The 20,752-nt window shown below is 40.1% G+C and overlaps 2 protein-coding genes across 5 annotated transcripts in view; both read left to right on the forward strand.

Moving 5' to 3' along the window:
- The window catches only part of LOC118816666 (CREB-regulated transcription coactivator 3-like), a 30,642-nt gene extending 15,835 nt beyond the window's left edge, over positions 1-14,807 (forward strand). For 2 of the 4 annotated variants that reach the window (XM_036583185.1, XM_036583201.1), the window contains 9 exons: positions 68-94; positions 229-308; positions 597-646; positions 923-1,155; positions 1,702-2,165; positions 3,166-3,699; positions 8,709-8,795; positions 8,965-9,169; positions 13,033-14,807. In XM_036583185.1, the coding sequence (XP_036439078.1) occupies positions 68-94; positions 229-308; positions 597-646; positions 923-1,155; positions 1,702-2,165; positions 3,166-3,699; positions 8,709-8,795; positions 8,965-9,169; positions 13,033-13,232 (1,880 nt within the window). In that variant the 3' untranslated portion in view covers positions 13,233-14,807. The remainder of the gene's footprint in view (positions 1-67; positions 95-228; positions 309-596; positions 647-922; positions 1,156-1,701; positions 2,166-3,165; positions 3,700-8,708; positions 8,796-8,964; positions 9,170-13,032) is intronic. The other 2 variants (XM_036583209.1, XM_036583193.1) reach the window with 1 other exon arrangement.
- A 4,793-nt stretch (positions 14,808-19,600) lies between these two features.
- Positions 19,601-20,752, forward strand: part of LOC118816690 (DENN domain-containing protein 4B-like) — a 39,254-nt gene continuing 38,102 nt past the window's right edge. Inside the window, exon 1 of the mRNA XM_036583223.1 lies at positions 19,601-19,984. The gene's annotated coding sequence lies outside the window, so the exon portion shown is untranslated. The remainder of the gene's footprint in view (positions 19,985-20,752) is intronic.

A 20,752-nucleotide genomic window follows, 5' to 3' on the forward strand; every position in this document is an offset into this window, starting at 1 on the left:
GGATGGTAAATAATAGGAGCTGTTTCTAGACACTGCAGTGTGCAGACCTTTTCTGTCCAATTCATAGGTTTGACAGAGAGTGAGGGACGGAGGAGTAAGTCACTCATCACTTTGCAGCCCAACAGTCATAAATACATTTGTATTTGTTTGTAATGTGAACAGAACAGTAAAGGCTGAAATGTGGAGTGAAGCTAACATATTGATTCTTTTAAATATATATACATGTAGTGTTCCCATACCCAGTTCCTCCCATAGAGGAGAATGTGCTAGATGAAGGAAAACTCCTGAAACCATGGGATACTAAAAAGGTATTCTCAGATATCTTATTGTTTTGTGTTTTTCTTTTTAATTTATTTTCTACTATTATTGCACTTGTTTTTCTTTTTATTTACTTACTACTATTACTGCTCTCTCAATATCCTAATGTATTTTGTATTTTGACTACTCTGAACAAATGTTGATCTGGATAATTTAACTATGGCACACTGTTGTATCACACATTTTTATACACAAAGTTCTTGATGTGTTTTTTTTTATTGTAAAAGGTGAATACATGACATTGTCATTGTAATTTTTTTTTTTTCCTTTTACTTCAGTTTCCCATGCTGTCCTCGCGACCAAAATCTTGTGAAGTCCCTGGAATCACGTAAGTTAAATAGTCTCTGCCTACAGAAGAAGTCAAGTGTTTGAAGTCAGTTTTGATTGATGTGTCTTTCATAACCTCTAGCTCTCTTTATCTTAATGCTAATGCATTAGCTCTGCTTACACAGATGAGTATTTACACATCTCTCTCTCTCTCTCTCTCTCTCTCTCTCTCTCTCTCTCTCTCTCTCTCATTTGTTTGTGTGTGTGTGTGTGTGTGTGTGTGTGTACGTGTGTATGTGTGTACATATATGTAAATATATGTATATACATACATTAGCATTTTCCCCTCACCAGACCAACAGTCCAGTGCCCCTCATGTCCCGTCTGCTCTGAATACTGGGGGTTCCCTACCTGATTTGTCTAGTCTGCACTTTCCCTCCCCACTACCAACACCACTCGACCCAGATGAGCCTGGCTATCCCTCCCTCAGCGGAGGCAACAGCACTGGCAATCTGGCCTCCACCCTCACTCAACTCGGAATCGATACCACCAACGCCTTCCACTCTCCAGGTGTGTGTGGGTGGGCTTGTGTGTGAGTTGAAAAGCAAAAATAGTTTGTGATCAAAGGTCTAATCAACACTATAAAAGATTTGAAGTTATGAGAAGAAAAGTTTGATAATTTTTTTACACATGTAGTTAGTATGATACATAGAAGTACACAGAAATAAACTGGTGACTGAGGTGCAGGCCACATCAGAGCGTTTTGTCTGACAGAGAGAGGGAGGGAGTGGGTGTGCGTGTAATCGGAAGTAGCAGCTAGTCTTATCTCCATACAGCGTTTTGCTTACCACACAGGATGCAGCGTCCTCACTGCTCTCACTTGCCCTTTCAAAGCAGTATGGTTTACACACCAGGGAACCTATAAAGTGTTCGACTTCACCGTTAAACATTTAGAATGATTCTCTGTTTATTATGGGTTTTTTGTAATGAAACACAAAGATGGGCTTTTGATGCATTCAAGAGGCCAGCTTGCACCTCATAGTGGTTTTTTTCTTTTTTTTTAATTACACACACCTTTTCTTTCTCTCATTTTTTTTTTTTACTTTCTCTCTCCAGGTCTCCTGGCCTCTCTACAGGGCACACTCAGTAATCCCTCCCTTCAGTCATCACTTAGCAACCCAAATATCCAGGCATCTCTGAGCAGCCACTCTTTCCCCAACTCCCTTAGCTCCACCTCCCTGCAGTCGTCACTCAGCAACCCCTCCCTGCAGTCCTCCCTTAGCTCCTCCCCTTCTTTGCAGTCTTCCCTCAGCAACCAGTCCTTGCAGTCCTCTTTGAGTAACTCTTCCCTAAGTGGACAGTCCCTTCAGTCAGCACCTAGTGCCGTGGGTGGGTCAGGCTCCTGTTTGAGTTCGTACCCTTCGCTCTTACCTGGCCAGGTACAGCCGCAACTGAGCACCTCCCCCCGGAGACGAACCCAGCTTTCACCACTCAATCTGCCTATTGGCCCGGAGTCCCGCAGGCACCTCTCCAAACAGTTCTCCCCCACCATCTCACCCACACTGTCCGCCATCACACAGGTAAACAAACCACCTGTACTGGCACAGAGTCCTGCTATGTATTGAAATCTTAGAAGTGTGTAATAAGAGATTGGGTAACTTTCCTTATGTAGGATTCAGATTTATAGATGCAGTGCACCTCCTGAAACAGGGCTATAAGCTCTCACATACTCACTCTAGGCTGGAGATTCTCCACAAGCAAGAGCCATTAGCTTTTGTATGCATCAGTGAAAAGGATTAAACTGGCATAAACCCACAACAGAAGGACCTCACAGATGCCTGTATGTTCGCATTTGCAAATTGCATGTATTTGCAAATTGCAGATGAAATAGAAGGCCCAAAATACACGTCCAAAAGTATGTGGACACTCGAACATTTCGGTCCAAATATGCTTGCTTAACAGCTCACTCCTAAACCATGGGCTCTGGTAAGAGCTGGTTCCCCATTTGCAGTTATAACAGCCTTCGTTCTTCTGAGAAGGCTTTCCACTATATTTTGAAACATGGCTGCAGTGATTTGCTTCCATTCGGCCATAGGAATTAGTGAGTTCTGGCACTGATGTTGGATGATTCATCCCAAAGGTGTTGGAGCAGTTAAAAGTAAGAATCGGTGCAGGCTAGTTTCAAGCTCTGAAAAATGGAGTTACTGTGTATGTATACTGTGTGTTTTCAAAATTTGACATGCTTTTTTTTTGCCCTCATTTGGCAGAAATGGAAATGGTCCTGAATTTACTGAATGTGACTGTAATACACCTGTGGTTTTAAATAATACAAGTATAGATACATTTGTCACAATTTTTTTTCCAAATTTGCTTATCATCCCAGCCCTACTGCATTTAGTATGACAACTGTATTGCTTTGTAGCATTATGAAGTTCGCTTGATCAGAATACTGATAAACTACATGCAAGTGGAGATTCACAGGAAAAAAAGCACCAGGGGTGTTGGGTAAGAGTGTTATGTCATTGTTACTGGATTACATTGTACCAAGTGATTCATGAATCTTTTCTTGCCTTTGGCCAGGGTGTTCCATTGGATACCAGTAAGCTGTTGATGGACCAGAGGTTACCACAGTATCCCTACAGTCAGTCACAGCAGGCCCAGGGCACTGATGTCCAAAAAGGCTGCTCCTCGCCACAGTCAGCACTGCCAACAGGCCAACACCAACAATTACAGCCACAGCAGCAACAACCAGGCCAGCCACCACAGCGCCACACGCATCGCCCGCAGACCCAGATGTCATCGCAGGCCATGCAACTGCACATGCAAAACATGCAGAACCTGCGCAAAAGTCAGAACTTTCAGTTGCAGCAGCAGCAGCAGCTTCAGAGGCAGGGCTCCCACCTTCAGCCGCAGCCACAGCAGAACCAGAATCACAGCAGTGCCGTAGATACGCAGGGGCCAATGAACTCACAGAGTATCCAGGAGCCAGACACGCAGGCACAGGCCACCAGCCAGGTGGACGAGCAGTCTGCACAGCAAGAGCAGCAGAACCAGAGTCTCCCTCAGCTCCAACAGATCAGCCAGTCTCTAGCCAGTGATCTTGGGCTTTACAATGTGAGTGACCTCTCCTCTCATACTCTTAGAAGCCTATGTTGTGCAGCTAGATCGAAAAGATCTAGGGTAGGGGTACACAACTCTTGTCCTAGGGGGCTGATGTCCAACCCAGTTGGTAGTTTTCCTTCTCAAAGACCTCATGTGACTTCAGATGTGACTGAGCTGAGAAATGACCAGTGTTCTTGACTTGCACCCCTGATCTAGAGGGTATTATCTAATGTAGAGATCTGAAATCTGGACATTCAGTTTCCAAGTTCTTTCAGAGGTCTTCAGTTTCCAGTCCTGAATTTTGCACTCATTGGTTGGTATCAAACCAGTTGGCCAATCAGTTATATCAGCAGTTCGATTAACTACCAGCGGATACAAAATACATGACTGGAAACGGCATTCTAGGTCATATATATATATATGTGTGTGTGTGTGTGTGTGTGTGTGTGTGTGTGTATATATAAATAAATATATATGTATATATATATATATGTATGTGTGTGTGTGTGTGTGTGTGTATATATATATATATATATATATATATATATATATATATATATATATATATATATATATATATATATATATATAAAAATAATATTATTATTATTATTATTATTATTATATATATTTTTTTTCCCCCACACACACCGATCAGGCATAACATTATGACCACCTCCCTGTTTCTACATTCAGTGTCCATTTTATCAGCTCCACTTACTATATAGGTGCACTTTCTAATTCTACAATTACAGACTGTAGTCCATCTGTTTGTCTGCATACTTTGTTAGCCCCCTTTAACCCTGTTCTTCAGTGGTCAGGACCCCCATGGACCCTCACAGAGCAGGTACTATTTGGGTGGAGGATCATTCTCAGCACTGCAGTAACACTGATGTGGTGGTGGTGTGTTAGTGTGTGTTGCGCTGGTCTGAGTGGATCAGACACAGTAGTGTTGCTGGATTTTTAAACACTGTGTCCACTCACTGTCCACTCTATTAGACGCACCTGTGTTGTTGGTCCATCTCTTGCTGTACAGTAAGAGCTAATCATCCTATAGTCCTTCATTGGGGGTCGCAGGACGCTGCCCACAGGACGCTGCCAACCGATATTTTTGGTTAATGGACTATTCTCAGTCCAGCAGTGACACAGAGGTGTTTAAAAACTCCAGCAGCACTGCTGTGTCTGATCCACTCGTACCAGCACAACACACACTAACACACCACCACCTTGTCAGTGTTACTGCAGTGCTGAGAAATAGTGCACTATATGGTGAACAGGACACAGCTTCAGTTTATCGTGCACCGTTGTGTGTGTGAATGAAGTGAATGTCCTTTGCTAACTGTCTTTAGAGTCTGTATGATCCTTGTTAGTCATGTACTTGAGTTTCACTTTTGCAGACGTGGTTTTAGTGAATTGTACCTTTGTAGCTGCTGTGATCATTTAGCTTTTAGCATTTTGTTTGTGTAGTGCTGTTTAATCCTGAGCAGAGGATGTTAGCTACTGTGATATATGTGATCTGTGGCTTGGGATAGTGAACATACATACGTGTGTGTGTGTGTGTGTGTGTGTGTGTGATATGTATTTTTTTTATAGCTCTAAATGTCTCACATATGCATCATGGCAGTATATGCGTGTATGTGTGTTTAGTGTGTTTAAGAAGTTTTAATGTCTAAGGGGGTACAACAAGACTGCAAAAAGTTTTGCAAACACTGTTCTGTAGTATACATAACACAGGTATACAGCACTATATTTGTAGTGCGATGCAAATTCTAAAATGGTGTGTGATTTTCAGTTGGTTTGGTTCAGCTGTGGAGCTTACACTAGAATTAGAAACGTTTCTCACTTAGTGACTTTCATATCGCTGCTCTCTTTATCTTTGCAGGGAAGGCAAATGTTCCACTACCATGCAAAGTAGTCTGGTTCCTGCTTGAGTTGTGATTGTACATGAGACGGAAGACTGTCATAATTACAGTTAAGAAAGAGAGGGCTTCATTTTCCATCCACAATCTAAAAGAAGGATGTGGTCAGATTTAGGTTCACCCAGGCCTAAAATAAGGCTGCATCTTTACACTGTCATGTGGTGTTACGTCCCAATAAGATGCTTTAGTTAGACTGTGTTTGAACTTCAGTGTTTGAGTCCATCACCCCACCTCTCACCTGGGGCTACAGATAGCTCCTCTGAAGACCTGTTGTCCAAATGATCTTTTAAATCAGTGGATGAGGTCATAGCCTCTTATGTGTCCTCCCCTGTGCGGAATGCATTTGAGAGGAGCGCTGAGGTAATCCTGAAGTATAATACTTTACTTTTGTGTGTAGTGAATCTATTTATAGCTCTGTGCCAGGTAGAGATGAAACGATATTAAAATTTCATATCACGATTATCATGACCAAAATTATCACGATTATCGATATTATCGCGATATTGTTCAAAAGCGTTGAAAAGTAAAATAAATAAATAAATAAATAAATACTGATACACAAACTGAAACTCGTTTCACCAACTTTTTTATTAACACAGATAGAATTGGCAGCAATATGCACTTTTTGTTTGCATAAACATTAAAAAAATATAGTCAATACATTGGTAGTATTACTTTTGTATTACTTACAATACTCTGTAAACAAAAGAATAGCTAATGTATTATTATTATTGTTATTACTATTATTATTATTACTGTTGTAAATAATAATAATAATTATTATTACCGTTGTAATTATTATTATTATTATTATTATTAATTACAATAATTAGGGATTTCCCTGCATAGAGAATTAAATCTGGACCAACTCTGAGGTGGGTCTTAATGGAAAATTACTACTTCTAAGAAGTGTTGTACTCGGGGGATTTCTGTCCTAACTGCAACTGCAGCATTATTGTGCCGTTGTGGCACTGTACCCCTAATCAACACAGTGCACCAGGAAAAACAGCCAAAATCGCAGAGGAACTGCGTGACCGTGCAGACAGCGTAGAACTCACAGTGTGTCTTCACCTGTTGAGCAGTTTCTCTAAAAGCATTTTAAAACTAAAACATAACTTAAAATTAACGCGCATCTGAGCTGCGGCAGAAACACTCCTAAAGTTTAATCTCTGAAACTCTGCTTTTCCCAAAAGCGGCACACAGCGTTTACTCGCGCAAGGTCCCGTCTCAAAGCACACTATCTTCCCTATGTAGTGCACTTCGTGGATCATGAAATAGCAAATCCTTCACCCAAAGAGTGCGTGAAATGTTCACAATAACAATATATTAACAACAGGTTACAAATTCCCTATTTAAAACTCAATTGCTTGTTAATGATAATCGTGTTTGTTTGAACAGTAGCGCACTATGTAGGGGACACTGAGTGATTTGAGACGGTGTTATTCTCTTCTCAGACAGTAAACACTGCAAGCATGAAAGGGGAGCTGTGCAGATTGAACCTCTGCAGCGTCTCGTTCCAGAGCTTGTGTGACTGTTAACTTGGAGCTCATTTTGGAGACTCTGCTCCACAGAAATGTGTTAAAGGCTTTAGTTTCGATTCACAGTTGATTCACCGAATGTTTTTCTTTGACGCTTAAAGCTTCATTTTATATTATTAACGAACCATAAGCACAAGTTAAACCACACAGACCATAACATTTCTTCTATTTCGAAGTCCCCACAGATTTCTCCATTAAAGTTAACCTTGCGTTCTCTAAAAAGTAGCGGGTGGTGGTCGCGAAGATGACTCGTAAGGTTTGATGTGTTGCCCCCTTTCGCCGCTATTTTCTTTCGGCCTGTTCTGCAGACAGGGTGGTCATCTTCAATTAACTTTCCTTCTGCATCCTTATAAAACCCAAAACATGACCAAACGTCAGACTTGGTCTTCTTAGAAGGCTGAAATATCTCCGAATCTCTGTCACTACATTCCGCCATGTTCTCCCTTCTCTACTCCTCCCCCTCCCCCTCCCCCTTCCCCTCTACATACACACAGAGCTGCGTCTGAGAGAAGATTCTGCCTTTGTTTGATTCTGTGCAGCGAGTTTTTCACACCGCGGTAATCGACCGCGGTTTTAACGATACTTTAAAGTTCAAACGGTACTACTAACCATCATTAATTTTACCGCGCTTTACCGTGAAACCGGTAACCGTTTCATCTCTAGTGCCAGGTACTGTTTCCTGCCAGGTACAGACATCCCCTCCCTGGAGGGTGTATCATGCTAAATTCCATACTACACAGCCATTGTTTGTACAACAAAGTCATTAGGAAATGTTGCCACGTGTCAAATATTAATACTCTTTCATTCGTAACTCTGGAATTTTTACACAGTATGTTTCTTAAGCTGAAGAAAGGCCTCTGGACTGTTCCTATCAACACTGTCATGACTTGATTATTCTTTTCAGCTTTAGTCAGCTCTCTGGCGTACAGCATGTCTAGACTGGTTTAGATTCAAAAACATTCACAAGCTAAACTAAAAAGGACTTGATTGGATCAGTGCCTAAATTATAGAAGATATATATTTCTAGAATTGCTAGATTTTTCACGTTCCGAGAATTGTAGAATTCTGGATAAAGGCTCATTGAACGCTATGAAGTTTGGTTGAGGTTATAGCAGTGTGCTCTTTTTGTAGCAATTTGTGGCGCAAATGCGTCTTAAGTGTTGGCCCTAGATAGTGAGGTAGTGATTTTGATCCCTGGCAATGCCACAGCCAACCATGGGTGGGAGTCCAAGAGAGCGTATTTGGCCTCACACTTGCTGGGTGGGTAGGATGGCTCTCTTTCTCTTCACCCCGTCACTCAGCACGTTGATAGCCAATGCTGGTGACTGTTTGTTGATGTAACAGAATTGGCAGTTAGTGTTCAGCTGTCCAGTGATGTTGCAGTAGCAGCTGTTTGAAAAGATGCCTTGGGTGGTTTCGCGTATCTTGAAGCATGTGCTAGCCATCACCCTCCTGGCCTGGTATCATCATGTGATGGGGGAAGCCTAGCTAGTGGGAAGATTTGGTGATAGAAAATTGGGATTTGTGTTTTAGATCCAAAATAAGTCTCTCTATGCTGTTGCAGGACTCTTTGTTATTGAACTCTCTGCTGGATGATCCATACCTGGGCCTGCAGCTCACTGGCAGACAAAACCAGAACTTTTCTCAGCAGGTAAGACAACTTATACTGTACTGTACAGAAGTTGTTGGACTAAATTAAGGTGACGTTTTGATATAATTTGTTTATTAGTTTGTCCTATTTGCCTTTTATACATGTACTTACTTTTTTCTCTTCTTTGTTATTTTTTCCATTCACTTTTGTGTATTGTTTCATATTGTAGTTCAACATTGACTCTCAGGTAGAGGGTTTGTCCTTTAACCACAATCTGGGCTCTGGCACCGTCTGTAAGGGCCAGGATGGCTCATTCTCTAGCCACCAGGGGGTGCTAGACTTGCTGGAGTCTACAGAGCAACAGTTCCTCAACCCCAACCAAAACCAGAATTATGGCAGTGGACGCCACACTGTCCCCAACATCATATTGACTGGTGAGTGTGATGTGTGTGCATGCTGGTTCAGTAATGTTGTGTCTGAAGTCAGTATGATCGGTCATTTTGTGTGAACCAAAGTTTACATAAATTCAGTAATTATATAAGGTGTTAGTGGAAATTACAAGGCCCAGTTTATTTGTTCATAGCAGTAGAATACAGCTTCTCTCGTTTGATGCTGTGATCAGTGCTCAGGCTAAGGCCTCTGAAGAATGTGCAGTGGTGATTATATATGTAAAAAGGTTCAGAAAAAGCGATTATATATGTAATCGAATAATCTAGCAACTATTTTGACATTCAAGTTATCATATTCACGCAGTTTATAACTGCAAACATTTCCTTTTACTTCACAAAACCATCCCAGCTCATTATGAAGTTGCTTGAGAGAATACAAAGAGTGTGTAAATATTTTAATTTGTATAATGCTGTTTTTTGGTCTCTACACAATTTAATGTGTTATTTTACGGCTTTAATATCTTCACTGTTATTCTAAAATGTGGAAAATGTTGTAGATTGATAGACAGAGTGTCCAAAACTATTGACTGGTAGTGCATATGGCTTTCAGATGAACGCTAGGGACATTTTTATGTACTCTTTTCTGAATTAAAAAAAAAAGTAAAAAGTAGTAAGAAATTATCAGGGGTTTACTCTTACCATTGAAAACTCCGCAGTTGACACTTAAAAGCTTGTCAGATGTACACTCTTAAAGATGTTTTTAAAGGGTTTTTTAGTAAAGAAGATGGTTCTATATAGAACCACGAACACTGAAAGAGCCCTTTGCATGATTAAAGTGTTCTTTGCAGAGGGTCAATTAATATTGTTCCTATAAATCTTTTGAGGATGTCTCTTTCAGTCATGAATTCTGACAACACAATAGCAATAAAATTCATATGTGGTTGAAGAATATGCAGCCATCTTGGCACCTTTAGACTATTTTTCATGCTTCAGGGGCTGTATTACAGAAACTTCCTATCCTTTTGTCTTAACCTAAGATCTGATAGGTCAAAATAATTTTTTTTTTTTTCTCTGTTTTACAGAAGCTAATCTTAATTTAAGAATCTTACTGTATCTTATTTGAAGTTGGGAAATCTTATCCCACTCAATCGAAGTCAGCAGTCAGCTGTCCTGTCTTTTACCTAGAAACCGACCATATGCACACAGCTGAAACTTAAAAACAAAATAAAAATAATCAAGTTAGTAGGCCAGACAGCTAGCTACAGTTATAAAAAAAAAAAGGCAAACAAAACTAAACTTGATAAACTTGAAGTCAAGAATATTGTGACAGCGCTTCATGCTGTTTATCAGAGTGTGTCCGCTTTCCAGTTTCAGTTTTAGTTTCCTAAACACCTTAGCCGAACGCACTAACATGTCATTATGCTAGTAAGGAACTGTCCTGCCTGTCACTGTATAGAATGATAGAAACAGACAGTTAAAACAGTGTTTAGGAAATTTGGTCTAGTTAGGACGCTTCTGTAATACTGTTTTCTTATCTGGAGTTCTGTAATAGCTTCTGTCCTCAATTCAGTCCTAACTAAGTTGTCACTGTGACTAAACAGATGTAAGACATAAGAAGAGAAGAAGTTTCTGTTAAATGGCGCCTGGTCTCTTAGAATAAAAAGTGCCTGCATGCTGGCTGTTATGTTGCTGGATCTTTTTTCATATGACATATAAGCTACAAGAAATAATCCTTTATATGAAATGAGATGCACATGTCTGTATGCATAGTAGTGCACACGTATACTAAGCTCACGCTTCTAAAATCTAAATTGGATGAGAACAGAAACTGCAGGGCTGCACACTCTAGGCTTTCTTCCGTATAATCCAGTCAGCTCTGTTTGAATGAGGCCGGCCATTTATCACCCTCGGCCAACAAAAGTGTGCAGTCTCTTAAGCTGCATTCCTTAGAAAGTATGCAGTCATCTGTAATCATGCAAGAGTAAAAAAATCAGGCTTCACTGAGCATGAGGCCTGAGTATATAACAGCAGATGAATACTGTTTGAGTCTGATTTATGCATTTACACAAGTTAAGGAATTCATCCTGTCAGTAATGATGGAACTAGTTTGTTATTATTTGTATTGTGATTGAGGCACCCAGTTTGACTCTTGTACACTGATTAAAATACTTTTTTTTACAGCATTCCTTAATTATACATACAAAATTTTACGCAATTAGATGTATTGTAGTTTGACTATTGTCTTCCCCATCTACCCCCCGCCCCAGTTCACGTTCTGTATTCACTCTGATGAATCTGATTAAATGTATTCTTTTTAGATTATTTTGATCAGTAAATAAAATGTGGAATGATTTTATGAAATGTTCAAAATCATTTTAGTACTCATATAAAGAGATCATTAAAAATCAGCTCTTTGTGAATATTTAACTCACTTAATCTGGTAGAGATGAAACGATATTAAAATTTCATATCACGATTATCATGACCAGAATTATCACGATTATCGATATTATCGCGATATTGTTCAAAAGCGTTGAAAAGTAAAATAAATAAATACTGATACACAAACTGAAATTCGTTTCACCATTACTATTATTATTATTATTATTACTGTTGTAAATTATTATTATTACTGCTGTAATTATTATTATTATTATTATTATTATTATTATTATTAATTACAATAATTAGGGATTTCCCTGCATAGAGAATTAAATCTCCACCAACTCTGAGGTGGGTCTTAATGGAAAATTATTACTTCTGAGAAGTGTTGCACTCGGGGGATTTCTGTCCGAACTGCAACTGCAGCATTATTGTGCCGTTGTGGCGCTGTACCCCTAATCAACACAGTGCACCAGGAAAAACAGCCAAAATCGCAGAGGAATTGCGTGACTGCGCTGTGAGCGGTAGACCGCATAGAACTCACACAGTGTGTCTCCACCTGTTGAGCTGCTTCTCTAAAAGTTTGTTTGAAAAGTAGTGCACTATGTAGGGGACACAGTGATTTGAGACGGTGTTATTCTCCTCTCAGACAGTAAACACCGCAAGCGAGAAAGGGGAGCTGTGCAGATTGAACCTCTGCAGCGTCACGTTCCAGAGCTTGTGTGACTGTTAACTCAGCTCATTTTGGAGACTCTGCTCCACAGAAATGTGTGTTAAAAGCTTTAGTTTCGATTCACAGCTGATTCACCAATTGTTTTTTTTTGACGCTAAAAGCTTCATTTTATATTATTAACGAACCATAAACACAAGTTAAACCAGACAAAGACTCCACAGACTTCTCCGTTAAAGTTAACCTTGCATTCTCTAAAAAGTAGCGGGTGGTGGTCGCGAAGATGACTCGTAAGGTTTGATGTGTTGCCCCCTTTCGCTGCTATTTTCTTTCGGCCTGTTCTGCAGACAGGGTGGTCATCTGCAGACAGGGTGGTCATCTTCAATTAACTTTCCTTCTGCATCCTTATAAAACCCAAAACATGACCAAACGTCAGACTTGGTCTTCATAGAAGGCTGAAATATCTCCGAATCTCTGTCACTACATTCCACCATATTCTCCCCTCTCTCCCGCTCCCTCTCTCTCTCTCCCCCTTCCCCTCCACACACACACACACACACACACACACACACACACACACACACACACACACACACACACACAGAGCTGCGTCTGAGAGAATGATTCTGCCTTTGTTTGACTCTGTAAAGCGAGTTTTTCACACCGCGGTAATCGGCCGCGGTTTTAACGATACTTTAAAGTTCAAGCGGTACTGCTAACCGTCATTAATTTTACCACGGTTTACCGTGAAACCGGTAACCGTTTCATCTCTACACTTTGGTATACTAATGGTTTAATAATGACTGTGGATATAATGTTTTAATTCAATGTTTTGGTTACTGTCTGTATTCTACAGGTGACTCTCCTCCTGGTCTGTCTAAGGAGATCACCAGCGCTTTATCTGGGGTGCCAGGTTTTGAGATGGACCCATTCTGTTCCGATGACCCCCTCAGGATGGACCCGCTGGCTCTGGACGGGCTTGGCATGCTTACCGACGGAGACCTGCTGGCCGATCCTGCTGTGGAAGACTCCTTTCGTTCTGACAGACTCAAGTGAACGAGGGGAAGGAAAAATGGAGATGAAGCGGGGGAATAGAAGGATGAGTGTAAGCTGTGGTATTTGGGAGGAAACAGAAAGAAACATAGCACGAAACCCCGTAGCATGTCTGAGAAAGGAGTAAAGTCTTTAAGGCATTCCAGTGGAATTTCTTCAGTCTCCACCATCTGTAGGCTTGAAAACTGCTGAACCGATTCCTGAATGGGACCAAATATGTTTGTTGAACAAGTATTGGTCCAGCTGTTTATTCTCTATGCGCCAGGCACTTACTGAGATTTCTCTTGTGATGCAAGTAAATGTAGGCATTAGCTTGTCTAAATCCTTTCTGCATGTTAACAGATGCACTTCAGATTACGTGACTCAAAACTGGCGTCAAGCATGTGATACCGGCTCGCTGGGAAGGATATTCAACTTGAAAATCTGTGATAGGAGATGCTCTTTTTTTGTATTTGTTATGTGCTCCCAAGTGAGGATCCAGGAAAACAGGCCAAGTTCCTTTGTGCTCTCACTGAAGAGGAATCGCCAAATATGAATATGACCAACTTGACCATGTCACTGTACGCCACTGATCGTGAAGCTTATGCTTTGTACTAAAAGAGTATTTATTAATTTCAAACTGAAACATGGTTGTTCAGTGAGATGGTGTCTATTTTTCATGGCCTCACCATCAATTTAAATTTGCCTTGTTACGTAACAAGGCTTTGATTATGCTGTAATGTTGCAAAGCCCCAAAAGAAGAAAGTGGCTTTGATTTAGTAACAGACTCTCATTGCACCCAAGTGTCTGGAAAAAGATTGCGTTTTTGCTCAGAGACAAACATATTTCATTAAGATGAGATTTGTCTGAGAATTTACATCTAAATACCCCCTGAATTTTTTGTTGTTGTTTATGCTTCATATGAAGCATAAAGCCTGTGTTTTGTGAACGTGATGTGACAGTGGCAGTTTATAATAGCAGTTTGTGTAAGTGCTGCTGTCTTTTGTGTCAGGCTGAGCTGAGTTCATCTCCTGTGTGCCCCCCACCTCCTTCCCCAACTGAACTAAAAGCTGCAGCCCTGCTAATATAACATAGCATATGCTGTTGCATTGCAGTTGCATGAACTGATTTCTCACGAGGGTGATTTGCATCCAAATGGACACATGTTGATGTGTTAGTGTTCTAATGGCTGTCCCTCGTGTGGTTTGCTTATGTCTGGTGGAATGTGTGTGTTTGGAGCCAGAGAATGCAGTCAGATTTTTTCCGTCACTGTGATATGCATCTCTTACTGCTCCCCCTGCCTGCCTTTGCACATGCCCACTCCTGAACAAGGCCATATTCAAAGGACTACATATTTTATGTAACAAATAGTGTGTACTATGAAGTTTATTTTTTAACAGAGTAAATCTAGATGTACGTGTATATAAATGTATTCGTATAATAAGTCTATAAATTAAGGAAGAGAAGCCTATTTCTGATGGAATGCACCAAAGCGTTGTCATTCAGCAGGTTGAGTTTTATTTGTTGAAGCCACAGAATATTTGAGTCTGCTTTGTCTATTTGCCTTCTGTGTCAGTGTCGTTTGCTTGACATTTTTATTAGTTTAAACCATCTTTGATATTTTTAGAAAAATTTGTACAGTTGCAGTGTTCAGCATCCCTTCACTGCTATTTGCTTGTTACTAACTGCACTTACGTTGGCTATACATTTTTCATGTGAAATAGAAACATAAGCATGTCTCAAAGAAATGCTGGAATGTCAAGGAAGCCTTTTGTTTTACTGTAATTATGAAAAACTCACAGGTAGATGGGGAAAAGAAAAGTCCTGTGCGTGACAGTGGTACCTTAAAGGCCAGTGCATTTTTAATGATGTAGCTCTCAATATTGTTTTGGCAGTAATAACTGTTTATCTAGCACTTTTATACATTTCAAAGTTATGTACCAGCATGACCAAAAAGACAAGCAGATCAAGAAAAATATAACAAAACAGAAAAAACATTACAGCACATGCAATTGTTAAAATAGATCTAAACTACAGTACAGTTACAGTGTAAATCATATTTTTTTTTCTGCAGTAAAATCATCCAAGGCTATAAGAGAAAGTGCCTGACATCTAAAATACATTTAGATTGCATAGAAGCAAAATGCTGCAGGTTGGCTTTTATAACATTCAGTAAGGCTGCACTTGTTTGGGACCAACTGGTAACATATCCTGTCGGGTACATTCGGAAATGTGTAAAGGTGCTAGACCACAGAACCGTCAAGTGATACTTCATATCTTCTGCACACAAATCTTTTTCTGAACCTTTCACTTGGTTTGCAAATCATAATTAGTTTTTAAATGCACTGTGTAATTCTAGAGTGACTAAGGGGCAGAAATTCACTTTGCATAGATTTATAGTGTAGAAATAAGACCTGAAAAATTCTGTTCATTCAACTCCAGTTAACAAAACCAATCATGTAAAAACAGTGAAAGGAAGAGGAAAAATGTTTTGTGCAAAAATTGAGTGTTGCTTTGAAAATGCAATGGAAGAAATTTAAGATCAACCCAGACTCAAACATTTAGTCACTGTAATGATACTAGCACAGATATAAAGGTATTTCTAGGTTTTGTTCTAGCAGCTGCATTTTGAACAAGCTACAGTATGTATCAGTGTCTTTTTTGCATAATTGTAAACTATTAGCATGTCAAGTCACTGTATGATTTGTGCAGTGTTCCTGTGCTGAAAGGAAGTTTTTAGCATTTACCTTTTTAGTGGCATTGTGTGAGGTAAAGGTCAAATCAGAATTAAGAATAACACCTAGGTTCTTCACTTCAGGCTTGTTCTGTAGTGCCAGATCCTCCTAGTTTGCTTAATACTTTTACATTCTAGGCCATCTTTAACACCAGCTGTGTTAGGCTGAAAGCATAGTGGTGTGCGCAAAAGTCCTATACGGGTCATCTGCCATCTTATATATGCAGTGTCTTTATGTAAAGTAGCCTTATGCTTGCACTAACTTAGATTTCTATAAAGACTGTGCTCAAAAACACTGCGGGTACTCAAGATAGGTTTCCGTTCCATTCCTCTGGGACTGCAAGCTCACTTGTTTAACCATTTTTTTAGTTCAAGATCATTTGATTAAATTCAGGTAATCAGATTTTAATCAAGATTTGCTGCAGTGATTGTAGTAGAGGATGGTATATGGAATGCTGTGGTGCCTGTCAGGGTTTGGAAAGCTGATTATGGACATTGTTGTAGAACAGGGCCATCAGTTCTAGTCCTGGAAGGTTTGGAGTCCAGCCCAGCAGAGTTTCCTTGCTTAAACTGGCTAAACTGTGTATTTAGCTGATGAGTTGAATCAGCCGTGTTCTAGACTCAGGAGTGTAATTGATGACTGCTGGAGTGAATAGTTGCCAGTCTAAGTGCTCCCCAGACGTTGCTGATGTTTCTTGCTCACTTCACTGCACCTTTTTCTTGCTTACTAGACTGAGACTAGTGCTGCGTCCGAAACCCTATACTACACTATCCTGTACTAATACATAAGGTTGGGCAATGTGGTATGTTATTGTGATAACTTATGTCACAGTAAGCTTTCCTGTTTCTTTCCTCCATTTTGGATATCATCACTACCTTCGAGAACTCAAAAATTGCTTGAATCTTTAAAAAGAATCAAGAGCCTGTAAACGACAACCACTGAGGGAGAACCAATTGTTTGGTAAAATTCAAACTTCAGAAAAGCCATATATATATATATATATATATATATATATATATATATATATATATATATATATATATACTAAAAGTACTATGTTAATAAATGTATTAATGATGGTGGTATACTATATGTGAACCGCTATTCAGTATGGTGGTATGTGTTTTGGACACAGGCTAGATTTCCCCTGTAACACACAGCATCCTAGCTCACTTTAAAAATGTAGATCAGACAAGGTTAGTGTGTTCTCTTGTATGAGACCAAAAGTCAGGGATATGCGAAAGCTCTAGACTTCATGAAGTACGCTTGTTAAAACCGGCGCAGGTCGCTGCTACAGGTGATGCTGTTTTAATTTTACCCATGTTATTCATTTGCATTTTATGTGGGATTCTGAGAGGTTGCCTAGCCATCAAGAGCCTCTCATGATATATGTTTACTGCATAATCGCACGGTTTCGAGATTACTGCATGTTGTGTAACCAGTGCTATGATTCTTAACCCAACACTCGAGCTCCATATGTCTGTTCTATCTCAGTCCCAGTCAGCCTGATCCCACCTGCAGTCTCACCTCCAGATTTTGCATGCATAGTTTTCAGTCCCAGAGGACTGAGTTGGGAGACATCAAGGAAAGCTGTGATTAGAAATTGAGTTGGAAAAAGGATGTTATGCAGTGGCCTCAGTTAAAGCAGCAAAGGCTTTTTTACTGAGTGATGACTGAGTATTTTCAGAGTTTGAAAATGATGGATTAGTTTCTACTTAAGACTACACAAAGTTTGGAAAGATTTTAGATCACAACTGTGGAAGCTATTTTCATGAAACATGGAAAAAAAACTTTTTTAAAAAACAGAAAAAAAGAAAAAATATTTTCTTATGTTACAAATGCATGTGTAACGGTTATATGCACGCTTTTGACCTCTAACTGCACTGCAGAATGAGACTTGGACTTGCCATCAATGTATTAAATGAAAGGTTCATTAAAGTGCAGTTCTGTTCTCTGCCTGAAAGGGTAGCTGTTGAACAGCTAATAAGAGCTAAATCAGAGGTCTGAAGACATTTTGCCATGTTTATGGACGCAATTAAAAAAACGTTCTCTATTCCGTTTTGTGTCATTATGTGCTTGAGCTTACAATTGTTTTGTAGTCCTACCTTTCTTTCTAGGGTGAATATGGAAAAAAAGAAACAAAATGTTTGCTTTTTAAGTCATACCTTTACAATCATTACTCTTAATTTTCTTTATTTTGATAACCAGGGAATCCATAATGTTGTAAATAATATACCTAAACCATAGGTGCTTCTAACAGAATATTTTTAAGACTGTATCCTCATGATATTTTACAAAAAAAGAAAAATAAAGAATTTAATTGAATGTGTGCAAGAGGGTCATTGAAATCTTTTCATCGCTGTCCAAAGAAAAACATGTATCTTCAAAATAGTAACTTTACAGGAGAGGGCAAAAATGTTCTTTACTTTCAATGTAAGTTAATGTAAATAGATTTTATTGTAAGCAATTTTGGAGCATTTCTATTGGTCCAATCATCATGAAATTTTCACACAATGTAAAGGACAGCTACTGAGCTCAAATGATGCAGAAAAGTAAAAATTGCAAAAAATGGAGATAACATTTTTCATTGGATGGCGACATTTTGCTTAATGTCTATTTCAGTCTACTTCAGTCACAGACGTTCAGTTGCATGCTCACAGCTTGTATTGTATCCATAGAAAAACACTGCTAATAGAACAGGAGTCTCTGGAGCACATGAGACTAAGGTCACCATGCTCAGTGCCAAGCATCAGCTGTAGGGGTATGAAGCCCCCCAGCATTTGGCTTTGGAGTAGTGGAACATCATGGAATACCTTTGGCATGAGTTGGAGTGGCTTTTGTGATCTAGAACCAGGGATGGATCATGGTCTGGTGAGGCCTGCGGACATAAGAGTGTTTGGAAGCCGTCCACACTCCAACACATTTGTTTTTTTTTTTGTTTTAAATATAACAATATTTTGCCTAATTAATGTGTGATAACATCATGTCTACTTTATTAGTTTGTGTGTTCTGTGTAAGACTTCAATAATGATTTCTATTCTTTCAAGCCAAACTGAGTCATTCAAACATCTTGATTGACTGGTAACGCCAGTATTCCATGACACTTGAGGGACCTGACAACAGATAATGTTTCTTTATTTATTTAAAATATTTAATCATTTGTACATATTGAAGGGTCATTTGTTTAGATAATGTGCAATGGATGGAGTATCCTGAGTATGGGATATTTGGGCCACCTTGATTCTTTGTCTGAGGCCTCCCAGGGCCCCTGGCAGTCAGAGGCCCAGTTGGTAATTCATTCCTGTCCAGAACTGGTCATCCAACATCAGTACCTGACCTTGCTAATGCTCTTGTGGCTGAATACAATCAAAACCTCACAGCAGCGTTCCAACATATAGTGTAAAGCCTTTTCAGAAGAGTAGAAGCTGCTAGTGCAGCAAAGGTGCACCCTTTAATACCCCTATCTATACGTTTTTGGACATATAGGACATCTTCGGACGTCTTGACCAAATTTTATAACTTAACCCCCCACGCCTTTTGTGTGTGTTTTGTATGTCTTGTATCTAACGGGACTGGGACTGAAGCTGATTCTCACGCCCCGCCGGCAGTAGTCAGTGTCGCATTTCCAGCTGCTCCTCCCCCCGGCCGGCCAGAAAGCAGCGGCTCTTCACTAAGTACGACCTGCTGTGCGTGTGTTTGGGTCTTATTATTATTTTCTCTTTTTTTCCGATGGCTGAAGCTGGCAGATCTTCTAACAGCCGTACGGGATCATCAAGAGAAACGAGGCCGTGTTCTCCTCTGGCTTGAACCTTCTAAAGAAAAGTGAAACCAGCACATTTTGTTGTTTCTTCTTTGCTTACCCTCACTCATCCCGCAGCAGCAGAAGTCGACCTCTCCTCTCCTCTCCTCTCCTCTCCGCCGTGTTGTGTTGTGGTCTGTTCAGGAGCCCCGGAATGGACGTGCATGCCTTCAACATGACCTAAATCTGCCCAGAGATGTCACTTACACCGCGTTGTCTGAGTTGACAGCACAGGTCGAGTGGTACGTGTTTGCTTCCCGAGTTAAATAGCAGTAATATGTTTGTGTTTTGCCTGCCTCGCTGTGAGAGAAGTCACCTCCTCTCATGTCTGCGTTATGAACGCTAGCTGAGGCAGAATGCGCTAGCACTGACGGCTAACTTGATATAAAAACATTTCTCAGTGCTCTGGTGTTCAGTGTGATTCATAGTGAAAGACTGTGGTTGTTTGGATTAGACAAAAACAACCGTTCGCCCTTCCTTGAACGCCGTATGTCGGCGCTAAACCGCTGCTTGTGCGGAAGACAGGCTAACGGGCTAACTGGTGTTTGCTAGTGGGTTAGCTAACGTTAACGGACGCGCTGTGTGAGACTCGCTGCACATTCAGCCATCGGAATTCATCTTCGAGCTTAATCAAGTAGCGCAGCTGCTCTGGACAGTTGTGTTCACTCTTGTACAATGGCTAACATAACTGCAGCTAAGCGGTACTGTTAGTAACCCATGAGTTCACTGTGTGTCGCTAATGATGTGTGGGGCTTTGGTCTGGGCGATAGGACGATGTTTTATCGTTATCGTGATGAATTATGTCTCGGTACGTTTGTCTGCGTATATCGCGATATCGTCAGTGCTTAAAGAAGACTGTCCTGCTAGATGTTTCATTACGACGTGAACATAATTAGGCCTGTTTAGTTGGATTTAGTGCAGTGCAGTTTTGTAAAACATTGGATTAAAATAATTGTGGCTGTAGCTAGGTAAACAAAATATCTTAACGCATATTGCATATTGCGAAAATG

This window comes from Colossoma macropomum, unplaced genomic scaffold (genome assembly GCF_904425465.1).
Source record: "Colossoma macropomum unplaced genomic scaffold, Colossoma_macropomum, whole genome shotgun sequence".
Lineage (NCBI taxonomy): Eukaryota > Metazoa > Chordata > Actinopteri > Characiformes > Serrasalmidae > Colossoma > Colossoma macropomum.